This window comes from Pan paniscus, chromosome 1 (assembly GCF_029289425.2).
Source record: "Pan paniscus chromosome 1, NHGRI_mPanPan1-v2.0_pri, whole genome shotgun sequence".
NCBI lineage: Eukaryota > Metazoa > Chordata > Mammalia > Primates > Hominidae > Pan > Pan paniscus.
This window is the reverse complement of record NC_073249.2, coordinates 25,322,368-25,344,806: the sequence shown is the minus strand read 5'-3', so window position 1 is coordinate 25,344,806 and position 22,439 is coordinate 25,322,368. Positions and strand designations below refer to the sequence as shown.

At 46.9% G+C, this 22,439-nt stretch overlaps 1 protein-coding gene across 2 annotated transcripts; it reads left to right on the top strand.

Annotated features, from left to right (window-relative positions):
• DEGS1 (delta 4-desaturase, sphingolipid 1) lies at window positions 1-10,296 on the top strand. 2 transcript variants are annotated; one of them, XM_008967773.4, is made up of 3 exons: window positions 1-369; window positions 6,442-7,184; window positions 9,187-10,296. In XM_008967773.4, exons 1-3 carry the CDS (start codon window positions 288-290, stop codon window positions 9,331-9,333), a joined length of 972 nt encoding a protein of 323 aa, XP_008966021.1. In that variant the 5' UTR covers window positions 1-287; the 3' UTR covers window positions 9,334-10,296. The 2 variants fall into 2 exon arrangements, with proteins under 2 accessions (XP_008966021.1, XP_034803496.1); XM_034947605.3 differs by lacking the exon at window positions 1-369 and adding an exon at window positions 597-733.
• Window positions 10,297-22,439: the final 12,143 nt, after the last annotated feature.

Below are 22,439 nucleotides of genomic sequence, written 5' to 3'. Positions count from 1 at the left end.
GGATGGTGGCCGAGTCACCGAAGCTCAGAACCCCGCGTCCCAGAATCGCTGAGAGCCGGCCCCGCACGGGGGCCTGGGAGCGCCACGCGCCCTCCACCCAGAGAGGCAGGCGGGCGGGCGGGCCGGGAGGGGCGGGGCCTCGGGACTCCGCCCACGCCTCCGTCTCCTCCGCGCTCCGCCAGAGCCGGCCGACACCACACCAGCCGGGGAGCCGCCGCCGCCGCCACCTCTGAGCAGCCGGCTGGGAGCGAGAGCCGACAGCTAGTCTGCAAGCCACCGCTGTCGCCATGGGGAGCCGCGTCTCGCGGGAAGACTTCGAGTGGGTCTACACCGACCAGCCCCACGCCGACCGGCGCCGGGAGATCCTGGGTGAGGGCCAGCGGGCGCCCCGTTATGTGCGTGCGTGGCCTCCCGGCGCCGGGGCGCACTCTCCCCTCGCGGGCCCTGCGCGGTCGTGGGCGCCGGAGGCCCGTTAGCAGCCTGCTCCCCGTCGCGTCCCGCCGCCGCTCGGGCCGCCAGCCCGCGGGTCAGCGCGGGAGAGGCTGGGCGAGGCGCGGGGGGAGGGACGGGTCCTCGGGGCCGCGCAGCTCCGACCCTTCCGCGAAGAGGCGCAGGCGCGTCCCCGAGCGCGGGAGTCCCCGCCAGGCCCACGCCGGCCGGTTGGGGCGAAGGGTGTCCCCGGCTGCGCCAGCCTTGGGTAGATCTTTTCGCTAGAAGATTCCTGTGCCTTCAGGTGGGCGCCCTTTCCTCTCCCCACTCCCTCTCCTCCGGAGCGGGCCGAGGTGAGCGGGTGCCGGCCCCGGGGCTGCCCGAGTGCTAGGCAGGGTGTGGTCCTGGGCATCCTTGGGCCTACCAGCGAGCCCTGCTCAGGGTGTCGGGCGCCGGCGGGCAGTACTGGCGGGGGCGGCCACAGTCCCGGCCTTGGGCCCGTTAAGGGGGCCGGCGTCCCTCCATATGCCCCCCGGGGCTTCTCGGACTTGATGGGCCCTGGTCGGTTCACGCCGCTTGTCCCATTGATCCTCACGACAAGCCTGGGACGTAAGAACGGCGGATTCGTAGGCATTTTTCATCCATCTCGGTTTTGTGGATGAAAAGACTGAAAATGGAAGACTTGCCAAATAAGGAAAATATGTGGCGTGGCCTGCTGGTCCCCTGACAGCTAATTGAGAGGCCTTAACTCTTCAGAGGATTCGGGCCTTCTGTGTTACATAGAGAATGCTCATCTCTCCCAGGCTACTCCTAATATGCTAGGGATTGTGTGGAATGCTTTACAAACGTTACCCAATTTCATCCTCTTGGTAATTCTACTTGGTTGGTATTATCGCTGTTTTAAGAAATGAAATAAGAACGCGTGACTAAACGCTAGGGGGATTCTAATGCGCATTCGGTTGCCTCTTCCAGAGCACGTGTTTGTTTTTTGTTTGTTTGTTTTTTGAGACTGAGTCTCACTCTGTTGCTCATGCTGGAGTGCAGTGGCGCGATCTCCACTCGCTGCAACCTCTGCCTCCTGGATTCAAGCGATTCTTCTGTCTCAGCCTCCCGAGTAGCTGGGATTACAGGTTCCCACCACTACGCCTGGCTAATGTTTGTATTTTTTTTAGTTAGAGACGGGGTTTCACCATGTTGGCCAGGCTTATCTCGAACTCCGGACCTCAGGTGATCCGCCCGCCTTGGCCTCCCGAAGTCTTGGGATTACAGGCGTGAACCACCGTGCCTGGCCAGAGCACGAGCTTTTTAACCTCTGCTGTTTCTTCAAAAATTGAGGAAACGGGGACCGGTCACGGTAGCTCAGGGCTGTAATCCTAGCACTTCGGGAGGCCGAGGCGGGAGGATCGCTTCAGCCCAAAAGTTCGAGACCATCCTGAGTAACATAGTGAGACCCCCCCCGTTTACACACACACACACACACACACACACTTTTTTTAAATTGAGGAAACATGGTGAGTTGAACATGAGCAATTATTCCTTATATATAGTATTTCCTTAGTTTTTCTTCTCAACATTCATTTGCCCAGTGAAAAGAAAAAGCAAGTAGCTGGGACCACAAGCGCACACCACCATGCCTGGTTGATTTTTCTATTTTTTTGTAGAGATGGGTTTCTCCGTGTTGCCCAGGCTGGTCTTGAACTCCTGGGCTCAAGCAATCCGTCCGCTTTGGCCTCCCAGCGTGCTGGGATTTTAAAGGCGTAAGCCACTGCACCCGGTAACTTTGGGTTCTTGAATTCCCTTCCTCCTCTTCTTCCTCCTCCCCTACACTCCATTAGAGAAAGGGTCTTGCTTTGTTGCCCAAGCTGGAGTGCAGTGGTTGTTCACAGGCATGATGATCACTGCAGCCTGGGCTCCAGTGGTCCGCATACCTCAGCCTGCCAGTAGCAATTTGTTTGGCACATCACTTACACATACTTGATATGAGATAGCATGATACTTTTTTGAGACGGAGCCGCATTCTGTCACCCAGGCTGGAGTGCAGTGGCCCAGTCTCGGCTCACTGCAACCTCTCCCTCCTGGGTTCAAGGAGTTCTGCCTGCCCCAGTCTCCCGAGTAGCTGGGATTACAGACGCCCGCCACCATGCCTGGCTGTTTTTCTGTTTTTATTTTTAGTAGAGACAGGGTTTTGCCACATTGGCCAGGCTGGTCTCAGATGATCCGCCTGCCATGGCCTCCCAAAGTCCTGGGATTACAGGCGTGAGCCACCCTGCCAGGCCACATATGATATATTTTATCAATGCCTTATCTACATGTTACATAGGAATAATCTAGCGTCCTACCTGTGGAAAAACCAACTCTGGAATACTGAAACTGAGCTACTTAATATTCTGAAAATCAGGACGGGTGTGGTGGCTTTTTTTTTGCCTGTAATCTGAGCACTTTGAGAAGCTGAGGCAAGAAGATCGCTTGAGGCCAGTTCAGAACAGCCCCATCTGCACGAGAAATTAAAAAATTAGCTAGCGTGCACGCCTGTCCTGCTACTCAGAAGGCTGAGGCGAGAGGAACACTTGAACTCAGGAGTTCGAGGCCAACCTGGGCAACATGGCGAAACCCCATCTCTACAAAAAAAAAAAAAAAAATTTAATTAGCGGGGCATGGTGGCATGTGCATGTGGTCCCAGCTACACAGAAGGCTGAGGTGGGAGGATTGCTTGAGCTGGGGAGGTAGAGGCTGCAGTGAGCCGTGATTGCCCCACTGCATTCCAGCCTGGGCAACAGAGTGAGACTGTCTCAAGAAAAAGAGATGAAGGAAGTAAGAAGGTGCTGATTGATACTTACCTCACACTGAGCCTTTTTTCCCCCACAAACTTATCACTGAACCATTTCACTGGGAAAGTAAAAGGACCACATATTTCTTGGCCGGGCGTGGTGGCTCACGCCTGTAATCCCAGCACTTTAGGAGGCTAAGGCGGGTGGATCATGAGGTTAGGAGATCGAGACCATCCTGGCTAACACGGTGAAACCCCATCTCTACTAAAAATACAAAAAATTAGCCGGGCGTGGCGGCAGCCACCTGTAGTCCCAACTACTCAGGAGGCTGAGGCAGGAGAATGGCGTGAACCCGGGAGGCAGAGCTTGCAGTGAGCTGAGATTGTGCCACTGCACTCCAGCCTGGGCGACAGAGTGAGCCTCCGTCTCAAAAAAAAAAATAAATAAATAGAGGACTACATATTTCTCAATGAAAATACAATGTACAATGTTTTCCATGCAGGTGTAAATACTAACTCATGTTCTGTTTCAGGGTGGGAGATGGAATAACCTGTAGAAAGATAAGAATCTTTAGATTTGTTTAAATTATACACAAATGATAAGAGATCTTTCTGAAAGTGTTGACTTTTTGGCGGGGGAGGGAAGGGGCCTGATAGAACAACCAACAATTGTACACTTTAAGTTTACATTTGGAGTTCACATTAAAAGTTCATTTATAAGGCATCTGTTTGAAATTAGTGAGGATGAGCTGGGCTGGGTGGCTCATGGCTGTAATCCCAGCCCTTGGGTGGCTGAGGTGGACAGGTCACCTGAGGTCAGGAGTTCAAGACCAATCTGGCCAACATGGTGAAACACCGTCTCTACTAAAAATACAAAAATTAGCTGGGTGTGGTGGTGGGCGCCTGTAATCCCAGCTACTGGGAAGGCTGAGGCAGGAGAATTGCTTGAACCCAGGAGGCAGAGGGTGCAGTGAGCTGAGATCTCACCATTGCACTCCAGCCTGGGCAACAGAGCGAGACTCCGTCTCAAAAAAAAAAAAAAAGAATAAATCACAAGAAATGCTTCCTTCACTGTTATATTTTAACATGATACAGCTATTTAATGTTTTATTTTTTGAGAGAGAGTCTCACTCTGTTGCCCAGGCTGGAGTGCAGTGGTGTGATCATAAATTCTTGGGCTCAAGTGATGCTCCCGCTTCAGCATCCTAAGTAGCTGGGACTACAGGCTTGTGCCACCTCACTGGCTAATTTTTTTTATTTTTGGTAGAAATAGAATCTGTTTGCCCAGGATGGTCTTGAACACTGGGCCTCAGGCAATCTTTGTGCCTCAGCCTCCCAAAGTGCTGGATTAATGGTGTGAGCCACAGCACCTGGCCAATAGCTTTATTGAGATTATAATTCAACTATCATGATTTATTCATTTAAAGTGTACAGTTCAGTATTTTTTAGTATATTCACAGAGTTGTGCAGCTGTCACCACCATATAACTTTAGAACATTTCATCATCACCAAAAGAAACCCTATACTCATTAGCAGTCCCTCATATACCCTGCTTCTACCTAGGTAACCACTAATCTACTTTGTGGCCTATAGATTTGCTTATTCTGGACATTTCATATACATGAAATCATAAAATACCTGATCTTTTATGATTGGCTTTCACTTAGCATAATATAATTTTTTTTTTTTTTTAATTTGTAGAGACAGGGTCCTGTTATGTTGCCCAGGCTGATCTTGAATTCCTGGGCTCAAGTGATCCTCCTGCCTTGGCCTCTCAGAGTGCTGGCATTATAGGTGTGAGCCACTGCACCCAGCCATTAGCATAATATTTTAGCTGGGCACAGTGGCATGTGCCTGTAGTCCCAGCTACTAGGGTGACTGAGGCAGGAGGATCACTTGAGTCCAGGAGTTCGAGGCTGTAGTGAGCTATGATGGCATCACTGTACTTCAGCCTGAGTGACAGAGGTAGACCCCATCTCTAAATATAAATATTTTAAGGTTCATTCATGTTATAGCATGTGTCAGTGTATGATTCCTTTTTCTGGCTGAATAATATTCCTTTGTATGGACATACCAGGTGTTTAACATTTTGAGGAACTGCTCTACAGTTTTCCAAAGCAGCTGCACCATTTTATATTCCCACTAGCAAAGTATGAGGGTTCTAATTTCTCCACATCCTTGTTTTTACCTACCTTTTTTTTATTATACTCATCCTAGTGAGTGTGAAGTGGTATCTATGGTTTCAGTTTGCACTTTCCTAATGACTAACGGTGTTGAGCCTCTTTCATGTGTTTCTTGACTGTTTCCGTATCTTTTGGAGAAAAGTCTGTTCAGATCCTTTGCCCATTTTTAAATTGGATTATTAGTTGTAAGAGTTCTTCATATATTCTGGATATAGGTCCCTTATAAGATACATGATTTGCAAACATAACCCCGCTTCTGTGGATTGTCTTTTTACTTTCTTGACAGTATCATGTGCAACAGAAAGTTGTTGATGCAGTCCGATTTCTCTGTTTTTCTTTTGTCACTTGTACTTGTTATAGTATCTAAGAAACCACAAAGGCCATGAAGATTTATTTCTATGTTTTCTTATCAGAGTTTTATAATTTTCTTATAAATTTGGGTCTGTGATCTGTTTTGAGTTCATTTTTGTGTATGGCGTAAGGTAGAGGTCTGAATCCATTCTTTTGCCTGTTGGTAACAAGTCGGTCTAGCACCATTTGTTGAAAGGACTGTTCTTTCCCTGATTATATTGGTAGCCTGTAGTATTGGTTTTTATATACTATTACAATTTTGGGAAAATTCAGTACAGAATTACTTGGAGCATGTTGATTTGTCTGAGAAAACTGTGAATACCAGTTTCATTATTTTAGGGTAACTACAAAATGTATATTATATTCTATCCTTTGTCAGATGTGTTAATTTAATCGTTTTATATAAGGTAAGAATGCTGTACCTCTGTCTAAACACAGAAATAACACATATTTTAATATAAAGAATGCGGAACTTCTAAACTTTGAGGCTAATTTTTCCTGCATAAATTCTCAAATTATTGTGACATATTTCATAACTTTACTAGTAGAATCCTTCCCTGTGTTATTAAATATCCACTAAAGTCTCTAGTAAAGGGAATATGATTTACAGAACAAATTTAATGTGTTAGTTTAATTGGTGTTAATTTAATTATAATTGCTGAACTATTACATACTTTTCTTAGTTCCTGTTTTTTTGTTTTTTCTTTACAGCAAAGTATCCAGAGATAAAGTCCTTGATGAAACCTGATCCCAATTTGATATGGATTATAATTATGATGGTTCTCACCCAGTTGGCTGCATTTTACATAGTAAAAGACTTGGACTGGAAATGGGTCATATTTGGGGCCTATGCGTTTGGCAGTTGCATTAACCACTCAATGACTCTGGCTATTCATGAGATTGCCCACAATGCTGCCTTTGGCAACTGCAAAGCAATGTGGAATCGCTGGTTTGGAATGTTTGCTAATCTTCCTATTGGGATTCCATATTCAATTTCCTTTAAGAGGTATCACATGGATCATCATCGGTACCTTGGAGCTGATGGCGTCGATGTAGATATTCCTACTGATTTTGAGGGCTGGTTCTTCTGTACCGCTTTCAGAAAGTTTATATGGGTTATTCTTCAGCCTCTCTTTTATGCCTTTCGACCTCTGTTCATCAACCCCAAACCAATTACTTATCTGGAAGTTATCAATACCGTGGCACAGGTCACTTTTGACATTTTAATTTATTACTTTTTGGGAATTAAATCCTTAGTCTACATGTTGGCAGCATCTTTACTTGGCCTGGGTTTGCACCCAATTTCTGGACATTTTATAGCTGAGCATTACATGTTCTTAAAGGGTCATGAAACTTACTCATATTATGGGCCTCTGAATTTACTTACCTTCAATGTGGGTTATCATAATGAACATCATGATTTCCCCAACATTCCTGGAAAAAGTCTTCCACTGGTAAGTAAAGGATTTGATACATATTCTAATTTTGTTTTTTTGAGACAGTGTCTCACTCAGTCGCCCAGGCTGGCGGGCAGTGGCACGATCTCAGCTCACTGTAACCTCCACCTCCCAGGTTCAAACGATTCTCATGCCTCAGTCTCCCAAGTAGTTGGGATTACAGGCGCATGCTACCACGCCCAGCTAATTTTTGTATTTTTAGTAGAGATGGGGTTTCGCCATGTTGGCCAGGCTAGTATTTTGTCAGTCCAAGCAGCTCATTAAAAAAAAAAAAAAAAAGCAAGAATATAAATACTGCATCTTCCAGCCTACTTTTACAAAGGGTTCACTCTTGGGTCCTTAAGCTTAGTGGTTTCACTTAGGATTTATTTTTAATTTTATTTTTTAATTTTTTTTTTTTTTTTAGAGACAGGGTCTTGCCCTGTCACCTAGTCTAGAGTGCAGTGGTACGATAGCTCACTGCAGCCTCAACTCCTGGGTTCAAGCGATCCTCCCACCTCAGCCTCCTGAGTAGGCAGGATTATAGGCACGTGCAACCATGCCTGGCTAATTTTTTATTTTTTGTAGAGGCAGGGTCTTGCTGTGTTGCTCAGGCTGGTCTCAAACTCCTGGATTCAAGTGATCCTCCTGCCTCAGCCTCCCAAGTAGCTAGGACTACAGGCACATGCTATGACAGGCTGAGTTTTTAAATAATTTCTTTTAATCCTCCAAATGGTTTGTTAAAATTTTTAACATTTTTAACATTTTTATAGAGCTGGGGTTTCCTGGATGGGTGCAGTGGCTCACACCTGTAATCCCAGCACTTTGGGAGGCCTAGGTGAGTGGATCATCTGAGGTCAGGAGTTCGAGACCAGCCTGGCCAACATAGTGAAAGCCTGTCTCTACTAAAAATACAAAAAACTTAGCTGGGCATGGTGGCGGGTACCTATAGTCCCAGCTACTCAGGAGGCTGAGGCGGGAGAATCGTTTGAACTCGGGCAGTGGAGGTTGCAGTGAGCCAAGATTGTGCCACTGCACTCCAGCCTGGGTGACAGAGCGAAACTCCGTCTCAAAAAAAAAAAAAAAGAGAGAGATGGGTTTCCCTGTGTTGCCCAGGCTGGTCTCAAATTCCTGGGCTCAAGTGATTCTCTTGCCTTCCAAAATGCTGGGATTATACATACGAGCCACTGTGCCCATCCAGATAGTTTTTTAACTTGAGATGAAAAGACATTTTTAACTTGAGATGGCAGAATTGCACACTTGATAAGTGCTTTTTTTTTTTTTTTTTTTTTTTTTTTTTGAGATGGAGTCTCTCTCTCACCCAGGCTGGAGTGCAGTGGCACAATCTCGGCTCACTGCAACCTCCGCCTCCCGAGTTCAAGCAATTCTCCTATCTCAGCCTCCTGAGTTGCTGGGACTACAGGCGCACGCCACCATGTCTGGCTAATTTTTTTGTATTTTTAGTAGAGATGGGGGTTTCACCATATTGGTTAGGCTGGTCTTGAACTCCTGACCTCAGGTGATCCACCCGCCTCGGCTTCCCAAAGTCCTGGGATTACAGGTATGAGCCACCGCACCCAGCCAAGTGCTTAATTTCTATCTAATTAGCATGCCACAATTTATTAGTATTTGTAAGTTCCTGGATGGCAGGGATCAGATGTTGCCTTTATATTCTATGGCGTCATCCATGCAGTACATTCTTTAATAATATCAAGTTAATCTAATTGTATGTATTTGTTGTTAATTTTACAAATAAGCCAGATATTTAGTCCCTTGGAATGTGATGGGAGAGAGACCTAGAGGGTCGAGTGTATTCAACTGCTGCTGAAATGTAGACTGCTTTTTGTTTAGAATTCCCACAGCTGCTGCTGCTGCTGCTTTTTTTTTTTTTTTAAGAGAGAGGAGGGAGGCAGGTCTCATGGTTTCCCTTCTCAGTGTTTGTGTCAACCATTCATCAGTCATCTTTGAAAGAACCTAGTAACACTCATTTTTCATCTTGCTGTATTTTTTTCCCTTCTAGGTGAGGAAAATAGCAGCTGAATACTATGACAACCTCCCTCACTACAATTCCTGGATAAAAGTACTGTATGATTTTGTGATGGATGATACAATAAGTCCCTACTCAAGAATGAAGAGGCACCAAAAAGGAGAGATGGTGCTGGAGTAAATATCATTAGTGCCAAAGGGATTCTTCTCCAAAACTTTAGATGATAAAATGGAATTTTTGCATTATTAAACTTGAGACCAGTGATGCTCAGAAGCTCCCCTGGCACAATTTCAGAGTAAGAGCTCGGTGATACCAAGAAGTGAATATGGCTTTTAAACAGTCAGCCTGACTCTGTACTGCTCAGTTTCACTCACAGGAAACTTGTGACTTGTGTATTATCGTCATTGAGGATGTTTCACTCATGTCTGTCATTTTATAAGCATATCATTTAAAAAGCTTCTAAAAAGCTATTTCGCCGGGCACGGTGGCTCATGCCTATAATCCCAGCACTTTGGGAGGCCAAGGTGGGTGGATCACCTGAGGTCAGGAGTTCGAGACCAGCCTGGCCAACACGGTGAAACCCCATCTCTACTAAAAATGCAAAAATTAGCCGGGCGTGGCGGCACATGCCTGTAATCCCAGCTACATGGGAGGCTGAGGTGGGAGAATTGCTTGAACCCAGGAGGCGGAGGCAGAGGCTGCAGTGACCCAAGATTGTGCCACTGCACTCCACCCTGGGCAACAGAGCAAGACCCCATCTCAAAAATAAATAAATATATATAAAAAATAAAAAGCTATTTCTAGTTTATTTCACTATAAAGTTTTGCTTTATTAAAAAGCTAATAAACAGCTATTAATCACAGTGTATTAGTATTTGTTACATTTTTGTATTTCACTATCTTTATACTATATAATATGGTAACTTGGGTACCGGGGGAACTTTAAAATTTCATCTCAAAAATAATTTTTAAAAAGCCTGAGGTATGATATAGCATAAAAGATTGAGATGAAAATATATTTCCCTGTAAGCTGAATTACTCATTTAAAAATTTTAACTTCTATATGGGACCCGAATTAGACACTGCTGAATCCTGTACAGCCTTACTCATAAATAAAGTACTTACTGAATTTCCACCATTCAAATTCATTTTTCAGGTGTGTTGACTCTCACATTAGAAACTGCTCAACTGATAAAGACTTTCATGTTATTTCACTGCAGTGGGAACTGGCTGTGGTCTGATGGTAGATCGTTGGTCTCAAGTAGCTGGTAGCATGGGCTGTTATGTCAGCAGTCTTGCTTACCTCAAATATGTCACTTGGATACGTTTAGTGTAATATGGTGAATTATTTTAAAAATACATCAGCAGCTGGGTGTGGTGGTTCACACCTGTAATTCCATACTTCGGAAAGCTGAGGCAGGAGGATCGCTTGAGACCAGGAGTTTGAGACCAGCCTGGGCAACATAGTGAGACCCCATCTTTTTTTATTTTTTATTTTTTGAAATGGAGTCTTGCTCTGTTGCCCAGGCTGGAGTGCAGTGGCGCAATCTTGCCTCACCACAACCTCTGCCTCCTGGGTTCAAGCGACTTTCCTGCCTCAGCTTCCTGAGTAACTGGGATCACAGGCGTGCACAGCCATGCCCAGCTAATTTTTTTTTTTTTTTTTTTTTTTTTTTTTTTTTTTAGTAGAGACAGGTTTTCACTATGTTGGCCAAGCTGGTCTCAAACTCCTGATCTCAGGTGATCTGCCTGCCTTGGCCTCCCAAAGTTCCGGGATTACAGGCATGAGCCGCTGTGTCTGGCCCCCATCTTTTCAAAAAATAAGAGTGGTGTGGTGGTGTGCACCTGTAGTCCCAGCTACTTGGGAGGCTGAGATTGAGGCTACAATGAGCCATGATCGCACTACTACACTCCAGCTTGGGTGACAAACACCCTCTAAAAAAAAAAAAAAGTTGGCTACATTGCAGTTTCGTAAAGAATAAAACAACACCCAGACTGCTGAGGGTGGGGTGAGGAGTAGAATCCTCTGTGGGACTGCCAGGCCTGTCTCACAGACCTCATTTCATCCCCGAAATACTTTGCTTTCCCTTCCTGACCCCCTTGCCTAGGAAAATTCCTAGTATCTTCTAATCTGTTACTCAAAGAACAATCAAAGAGTGACAATAGAACCAAGTTTACAATTCAGATTTTACTCAGTCACTAAAGTATCTGCAAAACATACCCCTGGATTTGATGCTAGATCATAGAGATCATGTACTCCCATCAAGTCTATAGAACTCTGGCCAATGGCACCGGGCGTGGTGGCTGTAATCCCAGTACTTTGGGAGGCTGAGGCAGGTGGATCATGAGGTTAGGAGTTCCAAGACTAGCCTGACCAATATGGTGAAACCCTATCTCTACTAAAAAAAATACAAAATTATCTGGGCATGGTGGCATGTGCCTGTAGTCCTGGCTACTCGGGAAGCTGAGGCAGGAGAATCGCTTGAACCCAGAAGGCAAAGGTTGCAGTGAGCCGAGATCACGCCCTGCACTCCAGTCTGGGCGACAGAGCAAGACAACGTCTCCAAAAAAAAAAAAAAAAAGGCCAGGCGCGGTGCCTCACGCCTGTAATCCCAGCACTTTGGGAGGCCGAGGTGGGCGGATCACGAGGTCAGGAGATCAAGACCATCCTGGCCAATACGGTGAAACCCCATCTCTAGTAAAAAATACAAAAAATTAGCCAGGTGTAGTGGCCGGCGCCTGTAGTCCCAGCTACTTGGGAGGCTGAGGCAGGAGAATGGCGTGAACCCAGGAGGCGGAGCTTGCAGTCAGCCGAGATCGAGCCACTGCACTCCAGCCGGGGCGACAAAGTGAGACTACGTCTCAAAAAAAAAAAACAACAAAAAGAACTTTAGCCAATGGCTGCAGCTGCCATGTAAATGCTGAAAACCTCCAAATTTATCACTTCAGACCTCTCACTACCTGCTGGATGCACAGAGTGGGTTGTCATCCCTCTCCAAAACTCCAGTCTCCACTTACATAACCACTTCTTTCCTGAATGGAAGTTTCAGTCTTCGTAGCAGGCATCCCGATTATTCTGGCTCCCATCTGCCAACTCGATCCATTCTTTAAGAGATCTACGAATCTGGGCAGTAAGAAGGCTGAGCCCCATAACCTCTAAAGAATAACTCCAAACAAAATTATCTGGGCCTGGTGGTGTGTGCATCTGTGGTCCTAAGCTACTCAGGAGGCTGAGGTAGGAGTTTCGCTTCTTTTTTTCTTTTTTTTGAGATGGAGTCCTGCTCTGTCGCCAGGCTGGAGTGCAGTGGCTCGATCTGGCTCACTGCAAGCTCCGCCTCCCGCGTTCACGCCATTCTCCTGCCTCAGCCTCCCGAGTAGCTGGGACTACAGGCGACCACCACCACGCCCGGCTAATTTGTATTTTTAGTAGAGATGGGGTTTCACCGTGTTAGCCAGGATGGTCTCAATCTCCTGACCTCGTGATCCGCCCGCCTTGGCCTCCCAAAGTGCTGGGATTACAGGCCTGAGCCACCGCCCACGGCTGGAGTTTCGCTTCTTGAACCCAGGAGGCGGAGGTTGCAGTGAACTGAAATTGCACGCCATTACACTCCAGCCTCGGTGACAGAGCGAGATCCCGTCTCAGACAGTCCTAAGAAATCACTCAGTAGCTTTGCATGAGTTCTCCCTTCTAGTGTAAACTCCTTTCTCCGTTTCTCTTCTGGTTCAAAGTTTCACACCTTCAAGGCTCACACCAGCCTTCTGTTACCCACCCCCAGTCCCCAGCAGGTCAGGTGTCAATTTTTTTGACTTTGAGAACCAATGATTATCTCTTCATGGCCCTAATCATACCATTGTGTAAATAGGCACTGTTTCTCCATAAGTTGTAACTCCTTAAGAGCAGGACACATCTTTTATTTCTGTTTCCCAAACCTAGCAGGGTGTTTGACTTAAAGTAAGTGCTTGATAAATGGAGAGAGACCAGCAGGGAGAGTCCTTGAACTTGATAAGCTTTTTCTAAAACAAAAACACAGCCAAAGACAGGGCACTTGTATAATCTTTAGGTAAAAGTATTTTATGCTACAAATAATGGACATTCAATGAGAATCCTTACTTTTCACTGAGTCCTGTACCAAGTGTTTTACATGAACTATTGTACTTTTTTGTTGTTGTTCCTTTTTTTTTTTTTTTTTTTTTTTTTTTTTTTTTTTTTTTTTTTTTTTGAGACAGAGTCTTGCTCTGTGGCCCAGGCTGGAGTGCAGTGTTGCAATCTCAGCTCACTGCAACCTCCGCCTCCCAGGGTCAAGCAATCCTCCCACATCAGCCTCCCAAGGAGCTGGGACTGACTACAGGTGTACACCACCACACCTAGCTAATTTTTGTATTTTTTGTAGAGATGGGGTTTCGCTATGTTGCCCAGGCTGGTCTCAAACTCCTGAGCTCAAGTGATCCAACCACCTCAGCCTCCCAAAGTGCCAGGATTACAGGTATGAACCACAATTTATTGTATTTAAGTCTCAACATTTATATGCTATAAGCAGTACTATTAATATCTTCATTTTGTAGATGACAGAAAAGGCTTAGAGAGATTAAGTAACTGGCCGAAGGTCACACTTAGTAAACTGCAGAAGCTGAACCTGAAATGCAGACTCTGTGGACTCCAGACCCAAAACCCTTAACCATATTCCATTTGGCTTACATTATGAGCCTAGTCCTGAAACAGTAATGAGAATGAAAAACACATGTTCCTATTACTACATACATTACTGCCTCATTAACCATTTCCTGTATGCCAGCATTTTGGCTAGGTCTCTGTTTTTTTCCAACTCTTGAATCTAAAATTCAAATATGAAACATTAATGTTTAAATCCATGCAAAAAATGCATTTATGTATTCATTTATTCATTCTACAGATGCTTTTGGCAGGCTTGCACTAGGCAGTGAGGATACAAAGACAAAATGTTGCCCCAAATTAAGGAGCTAATGCTCTAGTGCTGGGAGGTACATGTTAAGAAAGAAAGGACTTAAAACAGGAGAATTAGGATGTGGCTGGGACTGAGTAGAGGGCACACATTGCTATCGCTGATCAGGGTGAGTGCTCTGCCAGGCTGTACGTGCAAATATTGTGCTAATCCACGGCAGCCTGGGAAGGTAGGTATTGTCTCCCACACTTTTCACAGGAAGAAACAGGGTTAGGCAAGTAACTAGCCTGAGGTCACACAACATGGGCCAGGGCCTGAAGCTATGTGTGTTAAAGCCAATTCTTTATGCTATTCCTCTTGGAAGCTCTTTGGACAAGTTCATGTATTTCTTGTTAGGAAAATCTTCTAGAAGCCTTAGCCATTTGGAAGGAAGCAAGAACAGTTTGATGACCTAGGGCTAGGAAGGCTCTGAAAAACTGTGCCCTTGAAATCCAAGAACATTATTATTATTATTATTATTATTATTATTTTGAAACAGGGTCTGGCTCTGTCACCCAGGCTGAAGTGCAGTGGTGGGATCATGTCTCACTGCAGCCTTGACCACCTAGGTTCAAGCAATCCTCCCATTTCAGCCTCGAGTAGCTGGGACCGCAGGCGTGCACCACCATGCCTGGCTTTTTTTTTTTTTTTTTTTTGAGATGGAGTCTGCTTCTATCACCTAAGCTGGAGTGCAGTGGTGTGATCTCAGCTCACTGCAACCTCCACCTCCCGGGTTCAAGCGATTCTCCTGCCTCAGCCTTCCCAGTAGCTGGGATTACAGACACCTGCCACTATGTCCGGCTAATTTTTTTTTTTTTTAATATTTTTAGTAGAGGTAGGGTTTCACCATGTTGGTCAGGCTGGTCTCGAACTCCTGACCTTATGATCCGCCTGCCTCAGCCTCCCAAAGTGCTGGGATTACAGATGTGAGCCACTGCACCTGGCCCCTATTTTTATTTTGTATAGGGACAGAGTCTCACTGTGTTCCCCAGGCTGGTCCTAAACTCCAGTGGTCCTCCTGTCTCGGCCTCCCAAAGTGTTGGGATCACAGGCGTTAGCCACTGCCTCCAGCCCCAGGAGCATCATTAATAAATCCCTAAGACCTGCTCAGTACATTGACTTCTGAGACAGAGGGCCAGCATGGCCGAGGGGCCTGGCAGAGGAGGCTCTGAGAGCAGAGGGGAGACAGAGCAGTGACACCTGGAGTGGAGGCCTGAAGGCTGATCAGAGCCCAGCGAGGGTCATGCCTGCAGGGTGTGCTAGCAAACGCAGGGCTGGGACAGCCTCAGGAGGGTCCCAGTGTTGAAAAAGGAGTAGGATTTGATGATGGATAGATACACAGGTCTGATCATGCAGGAGCTTTTGTTAATGAAACGGTGGAGGAAAAATAAGGTGGGGAGCGTCACCTGGAAATGAACAGCTTTGTATTTGCCAAGTTTCATCTGGATTGGCAGATGGCACATGAAGCTGATAATTGGACTCAACTCAGGAGGAAGGTTTCAGGTGCTGACAAGTAAATGCATCCCTGCAGTTCAGAATGCAGTTGCTATCACAGGCATGTATGAACTGGTACACCAGTCCAAAAGCAGGCCAGGTGTGGAGGCTCATGTCTGTAGTCTCAGCTATTCAGGAAACTGAGGTAGGAGGATTGCTTGAGCCCAGAGGTTCGGGACAAGCCTGGGCAAAATGGCAAAAACCCACCTCTATAAAAAATACAAAGGCCAGGCACGGTGGCCCACTCTTTGGGAGGCCAAGGCGGGCAGATCATGAGGTCAGGAAATGGAGACCATCCTGGCTAACACGGCGAAACCCCGTCTCTACTAAAAATACAAAATATTAGCTGGGCGTGGTGGCGGGCACCTGTAGCCCCAGCTACTCGGGAGGCTGACGCAGGAGAATGGCGTGAACCCAGGAGGTGGAGCTTGCAGTGAGCCGAGATCGCGCCACTGCACTCCAGCCTGGGTGACAGAGCGAGACTCTGTTTCAAAAAAAAAAATACAAAAATTGGCCAGGTATGGTGGCTCAAGCCTGTAATCTCAGAACTTTGGGAGGCTGAGGCAGGTGGATCACCTGAGGTCAGGAGTTCGAGACCAGCCTAGCCGACATGGCGAAACCCCGTCTCTACTCAAAATACAAAAATCAGGTAGGTGTGATGGCAGGCACCTGTAATCCCAGCTACTTGGGAGGCTGAGGCAGGAGAATCACTTGAACCTGGGAGTTGGAGGTTGCAGTGAGCAAAGGTTGTGCCACTGCACCCTAGGCTGGGCAACAAGAGCGAAACTCCTTCTCAAAAAAAAAAAAAAAAAATTAGCCAGGTGTGGTGGCATGCACCTGTGATTCCAGCTACTTGGGAGGCTGAGGTGGGAGGATCCTTTGAGCCCAAGAGATAGAGGCTGCAGTGAGCCGAGATCATGCCACTGCCCTCCAGCCTGGGTGATAGAGCAAGACCCTGTCTCAAAAACAAAAACAAAAAGCAAGGGTGAGGACAGTGTCCTGGGGAGTTCTCTGTAACCCTGGCTGCATGAGAGTGTTTGAACAGACAGCACCGTCTGGGAAGAAAGGTGGAACCCAAAGAAACATAAGTCACTTTTTTATGGAGTCAAGAGTGGATCTCCCGGTTACTAGGTACACTTCCCTGTATTAGTAATCCCTGAGAAAGAAATACAATAGATGCTTTGTGGAAAAGGCCTGGAGGAATTGAGCTGCCCTCAATGTTGTGTTCTAAATCCTTGCAGGTCAGCAATTTGCTAACCCAAGGAGGGCCTGTATAATCTCCCTCCCCTATTAGTGTATTACCAAGGGCTCCTCTCACAGTCTTCACAGAGGGGCCAGTAACACCCAGAATAGCCCTTCATTTTTCTACTTGGTGGTTTAAGCCTTACATTCCCCTCCCATTAGGTAGCTGAGATGTATATATATATTTTGGCACAAGGGGTTGTCCCATTCCCTTCTTACTTTGAACTGTAGTCTCCCCTCCTTAGCCACCATAAACACAGGTTAAGAAATCTGCTTTTCAGCCGGGCGCGGTGGCTCACGCCTGTAATCCCAGCACTTTGGGAGGCCAAGACGGGCGGATCACGAGGTCAGGAGATCGAGACCATCCTGGATAACACAGTGAAACCCCGTCTCTACTAAAAATACAAAAAAATTAGCCGGGCATGGTGGCGGCGCCTGTAGTCCCAGCTACTCGGGAGGCTGAGGCAGAAGAATGGCGTGAACCCGGGAGGCGGAGCTTGCAGTGAGCCGAGATAACGCCACTGCACTCCAGCCTGGGCGACAGAGCGAGACTCCGTCTCAAAAAAAAAAAAAAAAGAAATCTGCTTTTCTCCTCTATGCTGGCTGTTAAATAGGCTACAGAGTGTAGAAAGTGGGTTCTTTTAAGGCCGGGGGTGGTGGCTCATGCCTATAATCCCAGCACTTTGGGAGGCCGAGGCAGGTGGATCACTTGAGCCCAAGAGTTTGAGACCAGCCTGGTCAACACGGTGAAACCCTGTCTCTACTAAAAATACAAAAATTAGCCAGGTGTGATGGCGGGCGCCTGTAATCCCAGCTACTTGGGAGGCTGAGGCAGGAGAATCACTTGAACCTGGGAGGCAGAGGTTGCAGTGAACCAAGATAGCACCATCGCACTACAGCCTGGGTGACAAGAGCAAAAATTCTGTCTCACAAAAAAAAAAAAAAGAAAGTTTTTTTTTTTTGTTTGTTTGTTTTTTTTGAGACAGGGTCTTGGTGGCGCATACCTGTCTTGGTGGCACGCACCTGTCATCCCAGCTACTCAGGAGGCCTGAAGTGCAAGAATCGCTTGAACCCGGGAGGCAGAGGTTGCAGTGAGCAGAGACTGCGCCACAACTACATTCCAGCCTGGGAGACAGAGTGAGACTCCATCCCCCCACTCCCCCCCCAAAAAAGGATCAGAGACAAGTGTAAGCAAATATCACGAAAATGACACTCCCTATTTTAATCAAAATATGATCTCCTTGTAACGCACACAATGTAAAGTAGATAATCTTATCCTCATTTTAGGGAGGAGGAAACTGAGAATCAAGGATGTTAGGTAACTTGCATCAAGTTGGCCAGCTTGATCTCTGAGTAGTGGCAGAACCAGAACCCGATTTGAACCAGCCTCACTCTAAGCCCCAGCCCTTGCCATACCACCACCACCCATCAATTACATATCCACAAAGAACCTCCGTCTGGTCACGTATGAAATGAGGGATTGCTGCCGTCCAGTTGGGAATCCTGGAGTCTGAATGCCCCACCACAGACGGCAGTGATCAGAAAGATATTCTTCTCTGGGGAGGGCTGGGCCCCATCCACTCCCCAGTCAACTCCCCACATTCCAGGGAGATGCAGTGAGCTCTTCTCTGCAGCCAGCTCAGGCTCATGACTGCACTGCCAGGGAAGAGAGTAACATTGCTCCAGACCCATTTGTACCTGACTGCTCTAAAGGTTACCTTGGCTCTGGGAAAGTTTGCTGAGTAAATTAATAACATAAGCAAGGGTGTAAGAAGAACTTTAACCTACCTCACAGAATTCTATACTAAGAGGCCAAACTGTTTTTGAGAACCAAAGGACAATGCATACAACGAGTCTGGTTATTCCTAGAGAATCCTAACTGGGGGCTGACAATATTGATGGGGCTCCTGCCAAGTGCCGGGGCCTGTGCTCATCTCTTTATGGACTGTTTCATCCTTACATTGGTATTATCCTCATTTTGCAGCCAAGAAAATAAACTAATAGGAAGGAATAAGTAACTTGTCTAAAGTCATACAGCCAAAATTCTAACCCAATGTCTACATTCAAAGTCCATGACATTGCATTTTTCTTTTTCTTTTTTTAATTAAAAAGACTGGGCCGGGCGTGGTGGCTCATGCCTGTAATCCCAGCACTTTGGGAGGCCAAGGTGAGTTGATCACTTGAGGCCAGGAGTTCAAGACCAGCCTGGCCAACACGGTGAAACCCCATCTCTAGTAAAAATACAAAAAATTAACTGGGTATGATAGCGTGCACCTGTAATCCCAGCTACTTGGGAGGCTGAGGCAGGATAATTGCTTGAACCTGGTAGGAGGAGGTTGCAGGGAGCCGAGATTGCGCCCCTGCACTCCAGCCTGGGTGACACAGGGAGACTGTGTCTCAAAAAAAAAAAAAAAAAAAGAGACTGGGTCCGGGCTCACTATGTTGCCCAGACTGTTCGTGAACTCTTTGTTGTTGTTGTTGAGACAGAGTTTCCTTTAGCTCTTGTTGCCCAGGCTGAAGTGCAATGGCACGATCTCGGCTCACTGCAACCTCTGCCTCCCAGGTTCAAGCAATTCTCCTCCCTCAGCCTCCCGAGTAGCTGGGATTACAGGCACCCGCCACCACACCTGGCTGGCTAATTTTTGTATTTTTAGTAGAGACAGGTTTCACCATGTTGACCAGGCTGGTCTCGAACTGACCTCAAGTGATCTACCTGCCTCGGCCTCCCAAAGTGCTGGGATTACAGGTGTGAGCCACTGAGCCCGGCTAAGAGAAAGGCCTTGAACTCTTAAATTCCTGGCCTCAAGCAATCCTCCCATCTCAGCCTCCCAAGTGCTGGGATTACAGGAGTGAGCCACTATACCTGGCCAATATTTGTATTTTTTTTTTTTTTTTTGAGATGGAGACTCACTCAATAGCCCAGGCTGGAGTGCAGTGGCGCGATCTCTGCTCATTGCAGCCTCCATCTCCCAGGTTCAAGCGATTCTCCCACCTCAGCCTCCCAAGTAGCTGGGACTACAGATGCACGCCACCACGCCTGTCTAGTTTTTGTATTTTTAGTAGAGATGGGGTTTCATGACGTTGGCCTCGAACTCCTGATCTCAGGTGATCTGCCCACCTCAACCTTCCAAAGTGCTGGGATTACAGGCGTGAACCACTATGCCCGGCCCAAAGTTTGTATTTCTTAAAAAGGATTTTACAATGATAATTTTCCTCAAATTCAGAGCCCGCTTTCTACTTAGTATAACTGATGGGTTTTTCTAATGATAATATGAACCCTCCCACTCCCAGGAACACAGGCAGCAGGCCAAGCAGTGGCTCTCAGTGAGGGTGGGGGTGTGGGTTGGGGGAGGGGCAGCCCATGAACACCCCAAGCTACTTCCACACTCCAATGGTCAGGAGAATGCAGAATTGAAAGCAGGAACAGGAGTCTGTGGCCTGGAGCTCACATTTAACCAAATAGTTTTCAGAGCTGGCTCAGAAACAGTTCTCCAAACCACAGCCCTCTGCAAAGCCCAGCTGAGATCATCAGATGGCCATCCCAGGACAAGCAAGCAGAACTCCTCGGCCTGGGGTCCTGTTTGCCAATAGGAATCTGGATGTTGTGAGTGCCTCAAGTCACTGACTCCCCCTCCTCATGACCAGGGGATGATGAGCAGCTGTTTAATAAGCCACCAATGTCAAACCCGGTGGCCGGGGGCCCAGGAAGAACCCCGACTTGGGAGTGCAGCCCCTTAGGCATCTCAGAGCCAGGGACAGGAAAGAAAGACAGGTTGTGTTGCCAGTGTGACTGAAGCAAATTACCTTCCCTGGGCTGGTTTCCTTTATCTATCTTGTCTATGTTTTCTTACCTCCCTCCCGGGACCTTGAGATGCCTTGGAAATCAGATGGGAAAAGCACTGTCACTCACTGCAGGGGTTGTGGTTATGCTGGTTACTGATGCCACTGGGAACACCAAGCTACAGGAGTCAGTCATTTGGGACAGTGCCAGCAGTCAGAGCACAGGTCACACTTGTTCCAAACCATGGCAGTCGGTGCTTGCTGCCCAAACTATTGTCTGAGTTTATTTTTTAAGAAATAAAAAAAAAATTATCATAGAATACAAAGAACATAAAATACACCATTGTTACCATTTTTTTTTTCTCTTTTTGAGACAGAGTCTCACTCTGTTGCCCAGGCTGGAGTGCAATGGCGCAATCTCAGCTCACTGCAACCTCTGCCTCCCGGGTTCAAGCAATTCTCCTGCCTCAGCCTCCCAAGTAGATGGGATTACAGGCACCCACCACTGCACCTGGCTAATTTTTTTTGTATTTTTAGTAGAGATGGGGTTTCACCATATATGGTCAGGCTAGTCTCAAACTCCTGACCTCAGGTGATCCACCCGCCTCGGCCTCCCAAAGTGCTGGGATTACAGGCATTAGCCACCGCACCCAGCCCATTGTTACCATTTTTACGTGTCCAGTTCAGGAGTATTACATACATTCACATTGTTATGCAACCTATCTCCAGAACTTTTCATCTTGAAAATCTGAGATTCAAAAAATAAAAATAAAAAAATGAAAGAAAAAGAAAAAAAAAATAAAAAGAAGAAGAAGGAAAAAAGAAAAACCGAAATTCCATGCTCATTAAACAGCTCCCTATTTTCCCTCCCCCAGCGCCTGGCAACTAGCACTTTACTGTTTCTATAAATTTGACTTGAGTATTTTTTTTTAATCAACAAAACTCTTAATTTGCACTGTCAATATATTCCAAATATTCCAATATATTCCAAAGTATTCCACAGCAGGCCTGGGTCATGCTGGATTAGCAAAGACAAGGACTGGCCTAGATGGAGTCACACCCTCCCCAGCCTTGGGTTTGGGTAATTCTCAACACCCTAATTCATTCTCCCCTGGCAGCTGGAGAGACCCGTGGGACAGCCACTCACTGCAGAAGGGGCTGGTGAGAGACATGCTCGTCATCTCCGAGGGCCTGGCTCTGCGCCAGCCACACACTTATCTGCCTGCTCCATCTCCAGAGTTTCTGTCTCTGAGCTTTGGCAATGGAAGTTGTGCTTCCACTATTAGCCAACACCGAGCTGGACTCTGGTAACTGACACAGCCGTGCATCTAGTGTAGCTCGGGTTGAGATGACTTGGCTTTTTAAATTGCCTTCTCTGAATATATATTTATCCTAAGACTGGACTGGCCACATGAAATCAGGTTTTCAAAACGGAACTGGCTGTGAGGATGTGTGAGTGTGGATGTCAGGTGGCAAGGGGCTGAGAAGGAAAGTGCAAGGGGGCCTCCCATCCCACATGACTCACACGTTGCTCACGTACACACACCCAACCCCCCCCTCCCAACCCCAACACACACACGCAGGGCTGTAAACCATATGATTAGGCTCCTGCCTGACTCTCCCAGGCCATCTCTCCCTGTGGTCCAGCCACCATGGGCTTTCTGCTCCAAACACACTCAGGATTGCTGTGTCCCAGGGCCTGCTTGGTGTCCTCTGCGTAGACACTAGACCAGAGCTCACAGAGCCACCTCCCTCTCAACAATCAGCTCTCGGCTCAAATGCCACCTCTTTAAAGAAGACTTCCTTAGAAACG